At 58.0% G+C, this 13,624-nt stretch overlaps 1 protein-coding gene across 7 annotated transcripts in view; it reads right to left on the bottom strand.

The window, feature by feature from the left end:
* Nucleotides 1-8,150: 8,150 nt before the first annotated feature.
* TFEB (transcription factor EB) overlaps nt 8,151-13,624 on the bottom strand; it is a 45,386-nt gene continuing 39,912 nt past the window's right edge. For all 7 annotated transcript variants that reach the window (XM_070584618.1, XM_070584612.1, XM_070584613.1 and 4 more), the window contains 5 exons: nt 11,806-11,926; nt 11,661-11,717; nt 11,064-11,139; nt 10,322-10,469; nt 8,151-9,323 (listed from right to left, as the gene is read on the bottom strand). In XM_070584618.1, the coding sequence (XP_070440719.1) occupies nt 8,835-9,323; nt 10,322-10,469; nt 11,064-11,139; nt 11,661-11,717; nt 11,806-11,926 (891 nt within the window). In that variant the 3' untranslated portion in view covers nt 8,151-8,834. The remainder of the gene's footprint in view (nt 9,324-10,321; nt 10,470-11,063; nt 11,140-11,660; nt 11,718-11,805; nt 11,927-13,624) is intronic.

Consider the following 13,624-nt stretch of genomic DNA (forward strand, 5'->3'; position numbering starts at 1 on the left):
AAAGGCCCTGAGAGATGGGTGGAGGACTTCCCCAGGTTCCCACCACGAGAAAGGGGGGAGTTGAGAGGCTAAGCCACGTTTGGGGGCCTCGAATGCATGCCCCTTCTCCTCCTGCCCTGCCACGCTCCTTCTCTGCATTGGCAAGAGGACACTATGAAAGCAGGGCCATGCGGGATAAGGAGTGCCAGAGGCTACTTGTGGGGAGCGTGGCCTCTGAGTTGGTGTTGGGTGGGCAGGGGCGGGGCACCCTGGGATATGGGGAAAGGGCTTAAGGCAGAGGGACCAGTGTGAACAAAGCCACGGCCAAGGGACCCGTGTGCGGGAACAGCAACTCGGCGTCTGGAATAAAGGCTGTCTGAGTCAGCAGGTGAGGGCGGGTAGGTGACTGAGTGGATTGGGAGCAGGTAAGAGAGAGGAGCCTGCAGAGGGCAGGGGACAGGGGCACAGGCTCCTATCCAAAGACCTACCCAACCAGACAAGGTGTATCCCCTTACTTGTGTTCTGCCACTGGCCTAAGGACTTGACATACACAGGGCGGGGGGGCCCCAAAGTGCTTGACTGAGAGCTTCGTGGAGGATGTGGCACTTATGTTGGCTGGGGGTTGAAAGACGTACTGCAAGAGGGAAGAGCTCGTGCTGGCGCTGAAGAAAACCCATCTATGGTCTCTTCCAGGACTGGTGGACCTGGACCAGCTCATCAGGTCCTGGGACGGTTTCACAGACACGTGGTCTGTCCGCGGAGAGCTTCGGGTGCTCGGAGAAGTTTATCCTCACTGAGGAGTCCCGGGGAACCAGCCCCTGGGTGCCCATGCTGGCTCCAGGGTGGGGTGGGCAGAGATTTGCTTGCTGCCCATGCCATCTCCTCCCACAGCTTCTTGCCCTCCTGAGTCTTCTTCTGGTCCCTTTCCAGGGCTAGGATGCTCAGGATGACCCACCGCTTCCCTGCCTCGGTCCTTGGTGAGGGAGGAAGGGGAAGTGGAGATGCCCAGCTCCGGCCCCTGCTCCAGCAGCTGTGGGCACTGCCGGCCACCCCCCACCCCCACCAAGTCCCTGGTGTCGCTACAAGAGACACAGCAATTAGGTCAGAACGCCCCTCCAGATGCTCAGGCCCTCTCATTTTCTGGAAACTGTTACAGTGTATCAAGGAAAGCCCTCCGGGGGCGTTCTCCCAGCTGTTGCTCTATTTCTGACACAGGCTGCTCTCCCACCTGCGATTCCCGTGCACTGCCGTCCCCTTAGCTAAGGCTTTCTGTCCTTGGACTCATTACCAAGTCTCTCTTTGCCTTTTTCTCCTCATCTGTAATGTGGACACGACAGTACCCACCTCCTGGGGGGTCACAGAGGACTTTGGGGGTTCATTCATACAAAGCAAGGGCCCAGCACAGAGTAGGCGCTCAGGAAACGGCGGCTACAATTCTTCTCAAGGCCCAGCTCAAATCCCTCTTCCTCCAGGAAGCTCTCCCTGACTACCGCAGCCTTAGGTGGGCCCTCTCTTCTACCTTCCACTGCCCACTCCTCAGCGCTTGCTATAGCCTGATGTGCATCGTTTGTCAAGATATACACCTCGCCCTCACGTTTCCTGGGGGCTCACCATGTGCCAGGCGCTAAGTGGCTTACTGTTAACTCATTAAACTCTCACAACATCCCTATGAAGTAGGTAAACTAATAATATCTCCATTTTACAGAGGAGGAAAATGAGACACAAAGAGGTTAAGTAACTTGCCCCAGGTCACACAGCAAGTAAGTGACAGACCCAGGCCAAGGACCCAGACAGTCGACATGCTTTTACCCCCTACTATAATCATAGATTGACAAACATTTGGGGGTGTGCTCAAGATATACACATGACAAGAACCCATGGGCTCTTCGGAGCTTCCAGTTTCACTCGTATGTACACTTGGGGATCTACGCCAGGGCTGTGTGTGTTCATTGCGTGTGTATAGAGCTGTGTCTAAAGGCTGCATGTTGCATGTATGCAGAGCTTAGACCCCACGTGGTCAGAGTGTGTGCTCATGTGTATACCGTCTGTATGTGCACCCAGTGTATATTTCCGCAGGGGGGTTGTAGGAGGGCACGTCACACTCCTTTGGGTGGCTGTCATTCTGCCTTAATAACAGTTAAATCCTGGGGAGGGAAGTGGGGCAGGACTTGCATCCCCTCCTTTGGAATTGAGATGCTGGAGCCAGGAGCGGCTACCTGACCTGTGCAGTGTGTGCAAGGAGGTGAACATTATGTGATCTGAGCATGCACACACATGCATATACCTGTGTGCATGCTAAGTACACCATGCACATGTGTGTCAACAGTGCCCAGGTGGATGTTTGCACAGAGCACTGGTGTGTGTATTTGGGTGCACAGAGGATGTGTGTGATCTGTGTGGGATGAATATACTTGCACGTGCGGACCCGTGTGTGTGTTTGTACATTGAGAGGTACGTGTGCAAGTATCCACAAGAGGAAACGCGATGGAGGCAAAGATGGCAAAGTCAGACAGACTGGATTTCAGGCTTGCCTCTGCCACTGCCAGGCTGTGTGATCTTAGAGCAGTTGCTTCATCTCCCAGGGCTCCGTTCCTGCGTCATCAAATGAGAAGACTAATCCCCGTCTCAGAGGAGAGTCAGAGGGTTCGGGATAACAGACGTGAAACGCATTAGGGCTTCAATGCATGCGAACTATGTGAGGACACGTTTGTGTGCACGTGTACGTGTGTGTTCCCAGGGTGTGGAGTGTCTGTGGGGGCAGCATAACGGGTGACCACGCGTGTGTGTCTAAGTGCGTGTGCACACTAAGGGTGTGCCCAGGGGGTGGGGTATGTTGGGGGTGGGGTGCACAATGGTGTAACTGTAACTTGTGTGACTGTGTGTGTGCTCTGTTGCACACTCAGGGTGCGTGCGAGGGGCTGTGTCCTGGGCCCCTGGTCCTAGGTGGGGCTGGCTGTCAAGCCAGGGTGGGCGGGGTGCCCCACCGGTGGGGACTGAGCCCCTGCTCTCCCACCAGGCCTGCCAAAATACAGCGAGACAGGGTGTAATTACCGGCACTTACTGCGGCCATTACCCCCCTCGCCGCGGCGCGTGACACACGACCCGTCAGCTCAGCGTTCGCACCATTAAGGGGCCTCATTAGCATCCCGGCTCAGAAGCAAAATTACCCTCACTGCTCATTTCAAGATGTCATCAATTTTAATTTAGGGCCCAAAGATAGTACAATGGGAAGGCCCTCCCCGGCCCGCCGCACACGGAAAGGGAGGAGAGGAGAAGGGAGGGGTGGGGGGGCAGCCCCGGCCGAGGGGAGCATAAGGGAGAAGAAGGACAGAGGTGGGGAGGGGCCAGAGGGCTGAGTGAGGAGGGAGAAAAACGCTGATCTCCCTCTGCCCCAGGAAGGTGCCCAGGCTAGGGCCTCGGCTGCAGCCCCTTGGAAAAGAAAAGGAATTGAAGACGTAGCCGGGGGAAGGGCCCTGACCCACCCACCCCCTCAAGGGCCATATGGAAGTATGATGTCTGGAGCCACATCTGGAGCCAGAGGCTGTGCCTAGCACTTCCCTTCAGTTGTTCCTTTAATTCCCACAATGACCTCGGGAGGTAGATACGGCAATCCCCCACCATAGAAGGGGAAACTGAGGCAAAGAGACCCCCCCCCCCCCCCCCCCGCCGCCATCACACAGCAAGCCATGGCAGAGCTCACATCTAAACGCAGGCCTGTTTGACTTTGCTGCCCCTGCCCTCCTGGACCAGAACCTGTGGCCTCGTGGAACGGTCTTCCAGTCCGCATGCCTGGGCCCACCAGCTTCATCGCTGTGGTCCCACCAGCCCTCCCATGCACTGGCGCCCCCATTCATGGGGCCTTGGCACACTCTGTGCCCCATGCTGGAATGCCCCTCTCTCTCCTCATGAGCCTGGTCCCTCAGGACTCAGCTTTGTATCACCTCTGCCTTTCCCTAACCCCCTCGCTAAATCACCCCTGCTGTTCTTCATGGCTGTCTCCCCGCCTCTACCTGCTCCGGGCGGGAGGGGTGGGGGCTGGCTCCTAGAGAGCAGGGGCTGACCCTTATCCACCTAAGCATCCCCAGCACCCAGCACAGATTCGGCTCAGAGTGGGTGCTCAGGGTTTGCTGAGTGAGTGAATGACCACTACCTCCCAGCCAGTCTTCCTGCCCTCCGGCGGAGGTGAGGGCTGCTGTCTGGGCAGAAAGGGACAACAGAGGTCTCCCCAGCCCACCCTCCATTGTTCAGATGAGCAGCTGGGGCTCAAGATGAGTTGAACGGGGCCTCAAGAAGAGCTATTTCAGTCTGCCCGCGATGGCGCAACAGCGAGTAGGCCACAAATGTTTGCTGAATGAACGATTGATTGAACACATGAATGAATGAACAAGCACATGAAAATGCCTCTCACTGGGCACTGTCAGGTCCCTCTGGGGACAGAATTTTAGCTATTCCCTCACCAGGCCTTGCAGCAACTTCACTCCTGGGGCATTTGCATTTTATGAGCCAAGCCTGGGCATGTGCTACGCCTTTGAAGAGCCTCTCTCTGAAAGCCGGAGCTTCCCAGGCCAGTGGAAGTTTTCCAGAAGGCCTGGTCCAGGAGGTTGGGGGAGACTTCTCGTGATTTCCAGCTAGGTCTGCCACCCTGGTCCATCGTAACTCACAGGGGGCCTCAGGTCAAGTCCCTGAATCCTGCGGGCCTCCATTTCTACAAGTGGAAAGGAGGTCATGGCCCACACACAGGCTCTTCAGGCCATGGTGGGAGGCTCGGTGACTGCGCGGTGGGGGAGTGGCGGAGTGGGAGGCGCTGCCAATCATCACACCTGCCTTCGCCCAGACCAGGTCCTGCCGGCCTCCTTTGCTGCCCGACAGCCCCTCCAGCTCCCTGCCATTGCCAGGGTGGGAGGAGAGGGAAGGGCCCCGTCCTGAGCCCCGAGACAGGGTCCTCGCTGCGGCAGGCGCCACTCCCCAGCCTCACAGAAGACAGATCGCTCCCTTAATCACTCTGGAAAAGAACCCCAAGCCGATATAATATTATAATTAATTAATTCACTAAAAAGGTATTAAATTTCTCTCCCCCCTGTGGATATTATCTGAATTCATTGACCTTTAGAAAAATCACCCTCTAATTGTAACCAGGTCCAAAAGCATTTGCAGCCCGTCCCTTTTACATTAATAATATCTTCCCGGACTCGGCTCTGGCTGCTTAAATATTGTATAAATTCCACTGCCCCCCTCGGAAAAGAGAGAGCAAAGAAAAAAGATGAGGCTGGAGGAGCCTGAGCTGGGGCTGGGGGTGGACCCAGAGAAATGGGGGTCCCAGGAGGTGAGGGACGGGGGTGAATTGAAGGGGCTCTTTCTAGCTGCTCCAGCTGACATGCCAGGTGGCTTGGAGGGGCCCAGGAGGGGAACGGGCTCTGAGATGGGGAACGGGGCATGAGTTGGGAGCAGGAGTGTTAAACTGCGGTTCATTTTCAGGAGGCTGGGAGGGCAGGTGGATAAGATCCAAAGTGTGTAGCAGACTCTCATCCAAGTCCACGGCTCCAAACAGTGAAGGCAGAACTCTGATTTAAAGGTACGGTGGGTGATGGAATCTTGTGAAAGTCCGAGGAGGACATTCTGAGGGCCTGCTTCTCCCCTCCCAGGCTTCGCTCCAGTGCCAGCCTTCCGGACCGCCCTGTTCTACAGACGGTGGGGCAGGCCTCAGAGGAGATGCAGTTGGACATCCAGAACTTCCTAACGCTGATGAGGTAGGTACTAAGGAACAAAGAGCCAGTGCCACCCCCGGCCTGGCCTCAGTAGGGCCCACAGTCCACTCTTGGTCTTCTGTCCAAACAAGCAGAAGGGGAAATGTGCCCCGGAAAGCAGGGGTGGGAAGCCATCTTCCTGTGTGTACACACCGGTGAATGCGTCTACCTTACTCTGTGGGCCTCGGATCCCAACTGCCTCAAGGTGCAAAGAGGCGAGAAGCTGGCAGCAGGTGGGGAGAGACAGACAGAGGGAGTGGAGCTGAGGATGGCAGATTCTCACTCCGAGCACTCTGGCTCCTGCTTTGGGGCCCCACGTGGCACCCACTGGAGCTACAGCTGCTTGTCCTCCCCCCACCTAGCTTGGACCCCTATCCCAGAGCCCACTCCCTTTTCACACCTTTGCTTGTTCTCAAAGCCTTGGGGGCTTCCTCAGTGAAATGAGGGGTTTGGACAGGTCCATCTCTGCTTTCACACCAGCCCAGCCTACCCACTCTACCTTTTTAAAAATAACTTTTCCCTCATGGACCTGATGTGTGGAAAGGTGTTGTCTAGCAAATAAAGAGCACAGATGAAGAATGCACTCCCTTCTTCTTTAATGAGATGCTCATAACCACCAGTCGGAAGCTGTCGGCCCCACCCCATTCCAGCCACAAGCTAACTAATGGTCATGCAGACCAGTCTCAGACACTCACACTTTCTGTAGCTTGTTGAAATGCTGGAGGTCGTACCTGTGCCTGCCTTAACCAACCTGGTAGGACAGCAGGGTCCCCAGGCAGAACTTGGAAGGCACAATTAAGCTGCGACTCCCCGACCCCGACCAGCTGCCGGCTCCCGGCCCTGTGGCACCCTCTGGTGGGTGGAACCCCACTGACACCCTCAGTCCCGCCCAATGGGCCATCCAAGCTGCTTCCCGAGCTGCAGGTGGTGGCCAGGCTGAAGGAACCCAGGGGGCAGGAGGCCAGCAGGCTGGTGGACGGGGGTGATGTGGTGGTCTTGAGGGGCTGCCTGAGGAAGCAAGTGGGCAGCTCTCCACTCCACTGAGTCCCCAGGATGAAAGAGAAGAACAAATGGGGTAGGAGAGAGTTCTCAATGGCCTGACTGACCCCCACCCCCTCCCGTGCCACCACAGCCCTAGGTTGGACCCATCAGGTATCTCTCAGCCAGAGACCAGGGCTTGCCCCAGGCAGGTCCCAGGCAGTGGGGTGGGGCCTGGAGCTGGAAGGAGGTGCCAGCTGGCTCAAACTGCCCAAGGTCATCACAGCTTCATCTGACCTTGAGATAATCCCGCAGCCTCCGCCAGCCCAGCCTCCATCAGCGCCCACGCGCCTGGCCCCCTTTCCTTCTCTCCCCTCACGCGTTAATTGCTCCAACGCTGATTTGATCTCCCATTCTGCACAGAGGAAATTGCCCTCTTAGCCATTTTCATCCTAGGATTTCTTTATTTTTTTAATTAGGCCCCTTGGCCTCTCAGGGCCCCAGGAGGGCGAAGCCATTTCGGTCTCTGGGAGTCGAGGGAGAACTACGTAAAGCCCCAAAAGACCCTCACCCCCCAGGCAGCTGGGGCTCACGAAGCTTCCACTCACTGCCCCAAGCCCATATCCCCATCCTGGACGAGGTCATACAATCCCAGGATCTTGGAGCAGAGGCCCTCGGAACTACTGTGCAGTGGAGGAACGAAGCCCAGAGGAAAGTGGCCTCACCACGGGACAGCCCGGAGGAGCGGGGAGTAGAACCCGCATCCCTGGCATCCTGCATCCTGTGCTCCTGCCTCCTCCCCAGCTAGTTCATGCAGGTCCCTCTCTCCCCGAATCCATGGAAGCGCGCAACCTCTCAGTCACAAGGGAGCCTGTCCTGCTGGAGACACTAAGTCAGAGAGCAGACTGCTGCCCTTGCCTCCACAGAGCATGCAGCTCCACCTTCTCCAGCGTGGTCTCAGCCCCCCTAGGGAGAGGGAAGAATCTGGAGAGGTTGTCGCTAGAACTGGGGGCAGGGAACAGGAGAAATATGCGCCCCACCCCCAGCCAGGGCTGACCTGGGCCAACGGTGTCCAAAAGCAGCAGCTAAGAACAGTAACTTGGTTTATGAGCAATCGGGTACCCCACGTCATCGGGCCCAGCGTCTCAAGCCACAGCTGGAGGTGTGAGACCGGCGTGGCTGCAGTGCCATCTTGTGGCCCTGAGGAGGGACAATGCCCCTGTCAGCACCCAAGCCCCCTAAGTCAGGCCACTTCTCCAGCTTCCCATGGCAGGGCTGGGGAGGCGGGGGAAACCAGGTGAAGGGCTTGTTTCCTCCTCTCTGTATCCCCCTACCCTGACCCCCATCGGGGGCATTCAAACTCTGATTCCAGAAAGGAGCCCGCTGGCTTGAATCCTCCCTTATTCTCTGTCAGCCCCAGACCCACTCCAAAGAGACAGGACAAGCGGGTACAAAGCACAGTGTTTACTAAAGGCACAAAGTGGGGATCCTGGAGGGGAGCTGCTCGTCCAGCAGGCACCCCACACTCTAACCTGAACCCAGCGCCCCCTCTTCCGGCCACCCCCTACCCTCACACCGCCTGGTGGAGAGCTGTTAGCACCAAAGGGGGGTGGGAGTGCCCCACCTGTATGAGGGGGGAGTGCGAGGCCGGAGGATGGGCTTGTTGCCATCTGAGTCCAGCAAGGCAGGCCTGGGCACCCCCGGGACCAGTCGCTGCCTCGGAGAAGGAGCTTTCTGAACCCCCTGCTCCAACATGTCCTCCTTCATCGGTGGGGGGTGGGGGGGTCAGGCTCAGAAGACAGAACCCTCCCAGGGCCTCTTCTCACCTCTAGCACACCCTGTCCCCTCCCTTCTCCGCCTGATTTCACCTCTGGGAGCTGGGTTGAAGGCCTGTTCCTGCCCAGCCCATCCAGAGGGCTGCCCCTGGGGAGTACTGAGCCAGGTGGGGGGCTTCTCCTGACCCCACGGGCTGCCAAGCAGGCACTAAGTCCAAACAGGGGGCCGGCGGGGAGGAGTGAGGCAGGGCAGGTGGCTACTTCACACACAAGTGCAGCCTGAAGGGTGGGAGGGAGGTGGCCCTGCCCTCCCAGCCCCCAGGCCTGCCCCTGTTCCCCGACGTGGGGATAGCCAGGGTCACAGCACATCGCCCTCCTCCATGCTGAAGCTGCTCCGGCGGCTGCTGGCCTTGGAGGCCTCAGGGGACATGGTGGAGAAGAGGGGGTCAGAGGCCAGTGGAAGCAGTGAGTCATCCAGGAGCATGAGGTCCAGATCCTTCTTGGACAGGTTGGGGAACAGGGAGCCATGCTCTGGCCCCAGAGGTTCGGGGTAGCCTGGGGGCCCTTCATCGCCCCCGTCCCCAAAGCTCAGGCTGTGGCTGAAGTCCAGGTGGTGGAATGAGGACGGTGGCTGGGGTGGCTGGGCTGGTGGGGGCAGCGGGGCCTGGGGGGGCAGAGCCGGCAGTGGCTCAGGGTCGGGGACCTCGGCCCCCAGCAGCAGGGCCTCCCCTGGGCCCTCCTCGCTGGGCAGCTCCTGCTTCACCACCTGCTGGGCCAGCTCGGCCATGTTCATGCCCGATGGAGAGGTGGTGGGGAGGCCATGCACTCGAGCCTGCATCTCCAGCTCCTGTGGGTAGGGCAGACAGAGGGCTGGGGGCACACACCCATGTGCACCAGCTGCCCCCCTGGACCCCCACTTGAGCCTGGGCCCCTCCCGTGTGGCACCCAAGACCAAAAACTGTCTTAGCTGGAAGGAAGCATAGGGTAGCTCTCGAGTCTAGACCAGTGTTTTTTCAAACTACAAGTCGCAACTCATTAGTGGGTTGTAAAACCACTGCGGTGAGTCTTGACCAGCTCTCTCTCTCTTTTTTTTAATTGAAATAGACTTGCCTAGACTAGACTAGAATAGAAATTATCAGAATGCATTGCATCTATTAAGGATGAGGGTTCTTTCATGAAACTTTGATTTTTCACTTTGAGTATGGCCATGTGTGCTGGATTGTAATGTAAATTGTATTATCTCCTATGAGAAATAGAAAAGTTGAAAAGCTTCAGTCCAATCGCCCTTGGTGTAGATGATCAGGCTTGGGTCCAAAGAGGACAGAGGCCGTCCACACAGAGCCAGGACGAGAACCCGCGCTCCAGGTAATTGACTCCCCCAAGCCTTCGCTCTTTAGTTGGCCCCCGTGATGATTCTTAGCACCATCCACCAAACAGTCCCAGCTCTCTGCCTCCCACACATGGGGGTCAGCACTTTCCTGCCCCACTTGAGGTTAGGTGTAGATATGTACTTGCATTGATGAAGGAAATGTGTGCAGAAGCGACACAGGTCACTTAAGAGTGATACATGGCTTTAGGAGCCAGATCTAGATGTGCCTGTCCATCAGCCTGGGTCCCAGAGTGAGCATCTCACAGGACAGTACCTCCAGCTGATATCTGTTGCTTAAAGGGGCCGGGGACTGTTTGTTACCAAACTATGACATCCTGACTGACACAGCCTCCTTCCTCATGGGCGTCATTCCCATGTCCCCAACTTCAGAGTGTAAGCATTGCCCCTGGGGTCAGGAGCCAGGCCAGGGGTCAGGGGTTAGAGCTACCCAAGAAGTCCAATTGCAGGGGCCAGACCTGGATGCGGAGCCAGAGCTGCTTGTTGGTCATCTCCAGGCGCCGAGAGTGGTTCTCAAGCTCCCGGGACTTCTGCAGGTCCTTCTGCATCCGCCGGATGTAATCAACAGAGGCCTTGAGGATGGTGCCCTTGTTCCAGCGCACGTCCCTGCAGGCAGCGCGGAATCAGAGGTGCACGCTCAGAGGAGCGGCCAGGTATTTGCCTTGAGCTCAGTGGGTGGAGGTCAAACCCTGCTCTAGTTTCAGAAGCCTGTGTTGTCCATCCCAGCTTTGCCCACAAACCGCAGCCCTGGCCATCCCCTATTTATGGAGGAGGCTGATCTCCATCTGCAGAGACCAGGCCCTCCCAGGTGACTTCATTGCCACAGCCCAGCTCACTAATACCAGGGAACCAAGCAATTCGGAGCAGCCTCCTTCCCCAGGCCTTCCATGCCTGCCGCCAAACCCACGCCTGCCCTGGCCTCTCACTGCTTCTACCCTCGGACCACCTCTACACCAGTCCAAGGACTCACGTGACTCCTCCTCCAGGAAGCCCCCCAGCCCCAGCCCCACTTCCAGGACATCTGCTCCTCTGTCTTGAGCTTTCCTGATTTGGCAATAGGCAATAACTCCTAGAAGGCTGCAATCAAGGGATTCTCTTCCTGTCCCTCCCCACTGGCCCGAGCTCAGGGGCTGGGTACAGATAATACCTGTCAGCTGCTACCCGCCCAGCCCCTGCCCTTCCCCCTAGAAACCCGCTCACAGGTCGTTGGCCTTGGGGATCAGCATTCCTAACTCCTTGATGCGGTCGTTGATGTTGAACCTCCGCCTCCTTTCAACTGCAGTGAACAGATTGCGGAGGGTGCATTTAGAGGGATGGGGACCCCACCTGGGGAGAAGGCCCCAGCCCAAGGAAGGCGCCCCAGCCCTTCTGGGAAGTAATGGGTGACCAACGTGACCAACAGGTTGGGATTTCTACAGGGGTGAGGGGGCCAGGGCGCAGGCCAGACGCAGTTCAGGGGCCCTGGTCAGGCTGTTAGCACAGCACAGCTGCCTGGGGCAGGACTCCTCCCGCTGCCCAGAGTTCCTCCCCAGGGGCTCCCAGGTTCCACGCCCTAAGAAAACAATCTGATAAACTCATTCCCTCTGAGGCCTGGGGATTTCATGACTATCTCTTCCCTGGAGCCCCCTCTCCCACCCCCTCCTAAAGAGGGCTGGTGGAAAGACAGCAGGGCTGAGCCGCAGGAGTGGGAGGATCTAAGTAAGGCTGGGTAGCAAGCCTTCCTAGAACCTGTGCAGGGCAGGGTCCAGGAGAGAGGGAGGCAGGGCGAGGCAGGGCGAGGGGGCTGGCGGGACTCACTCAGGTTGTGATTGTCTTTCTTCTGCCGCTCCTTGGCCAGGGCCCTGCTCTCAGCATCTGGAGGCCAGGGAAGAAGGAGAGAGGAGCTGGGAGGGAGGCAGAGGAGGAGGGAAGCCGGGGCCGCAGGGAGGCAGGGAGACGGTACCTGTAAGCTCTCGCTTCTGGGTCAGGTCCGCGGGGCAGGAGCTGCTGGTGACGCCCACCAGGGAGGCTGTGACCTGGGGGTCACCACTGTATACGTTCAGGTGGCTGCTGGACAGGGGCAGCTGTGGGGTGAGGTGGGGAGAGGAATGCAGTGAGCAGCCTTCTCTCTGTGAGGGGCCCTCCCCAGGGCCCATCGTCCCAGGAACAGCTGTTCCCAGAGATCCCCGGCGGGGGGAAGCTGTACTGGTGCCTCCTGGGCGGCAGTGTCAGCTTTAAGGGGTCTGCAGCCAGCACCAGGGATGTCAAATTCACCCTGGGCCTCTTCACCCAGCAATTCCACCTGAAAGCCTGCAGAGTCCAGAGCTGAATAAGGTGCAGCCCCTGCCCTCAGGGAACAACCAGCCTAGAGGGGCTGGAAGCACCGAGAGGGTGATCAGACCAGTGATAGTGCACTGGGAGGATTACACCCTAGGCCTGGGAGCCCAGGGGAGGGGCACCTAATCTATTTTAGAGTTTCTGGAAGGTTTCCAGAGGGCGTGGAACTTGAATTAATTCCTGGCAAAGATGCGAGGAAGGGCACAGGCAGGGCAGATGGCCAAGCAAGAAGGCGGCTGCGCAGAGCGTGGCAGGCACAAGCAGCTCAAGCTGCAGAAGCACAGGGTGAAGCGGGCAGGGCAGGAGGAGCACTGGCTCCTGCAGTGCCCGGTTCAACTTGCAAAGACCCTGGGATTTTGCGATGAGCAGCCAGTGGGGGTTTAACCAAGGACAGATTTGAACTCTGGAAAGATCTCCCCAGCTCCTGCCACAGAAAGACACAGAGGCAGTCACAGGCCCAGACCCCTACATGGTTCACAGGCATCTTACAGGGTACACGGAAGCCACAAAAAGGACCAAACACTCGTGCCCGCCCGCACCCTCTCTCCCTTCCCAGCCCTCGCCATTGACAGGTTTCAGGCTCAACTGGCCCTTGCCAGCTCCTGGGGGCCACTGGGCAATGTCACCAGGGCAGTGGGGATTGAGGATTGATTCCTTGCCTTCCCACCACAAGAACTGGGAACTTCCCATTGGTGGCATGGGTGGGGGCCGAGCTTAGGGTAACAGGCTCAGGCCCAAGGGGCAGAAGTGAGCAGCTGAGGTTCTAGACCTCCAAAAAAGGGGAGGGGGCACCCACAATTCCACCTGCTCAATGTAAATACCTGTCACCCTTGCACAATGCTTGCTTGCCCACAATTTCTCGCCTTATCTAATCTTCCCACAATCCTGTGGGTAGAAGGCAAATCCCCATTTTTGCAGCTGAGAAAACTGGGGCTTAGAATGGTTGAGGGACTTCCCAGGGTCATAACCAAAGCCAGAAGCCCGGCCTCTTGATTCCAAGCCTGGCTCCTTCCCACCAGCCACCTCATCTCTGCCCAGTAGGCCCAGACAGCATTCATGCTTCCAGGAAGCTGCCAGAGGGAGGAGACTAAGCCAGCCCCATATCACTCGCCCCAGGGAGTGAGGGACACAGGCCTGTGCCCACTGGGCCCTGGGCTGGGTAGAGGAGGAGAGCCCCAGATCCCAAAGGAACTCATCAGCTCCAGGCCTTCCTGTGGCCATGCTGCTCCCTGCCAGGAATGCTCTTCCGCCTGCCCTGCGCTGAGGCCCAGCAGCAGAGCCTCCTACCCCAGCCCCATCCAGGAAGCCTTCCCCGACTGCCCAGCCACCTGTGCCCCTGAAGCCCTATCATGTGCGCAGGCTGAGGAACATCTCTCCGGATCCATGATTCTGCTTGGCCCTGGGCCCTCGCCACATGATTTGATGGAGGCGACTTTCATTTCTGC

This window comes from Equus przewalskii, chromosome 19 (genome assembly GCF_037783145.1).
Source record: "Equus przewalskii isolate Varuska chromosome 19, EquPr2, whole genome shotgun sequence".
Classification (NCBI taxonomy): Eukaryota; Metazoa; Chordata; class Mammalia; order Perissodactyla; family Equidae; genus Equus; species Equus przewalskii.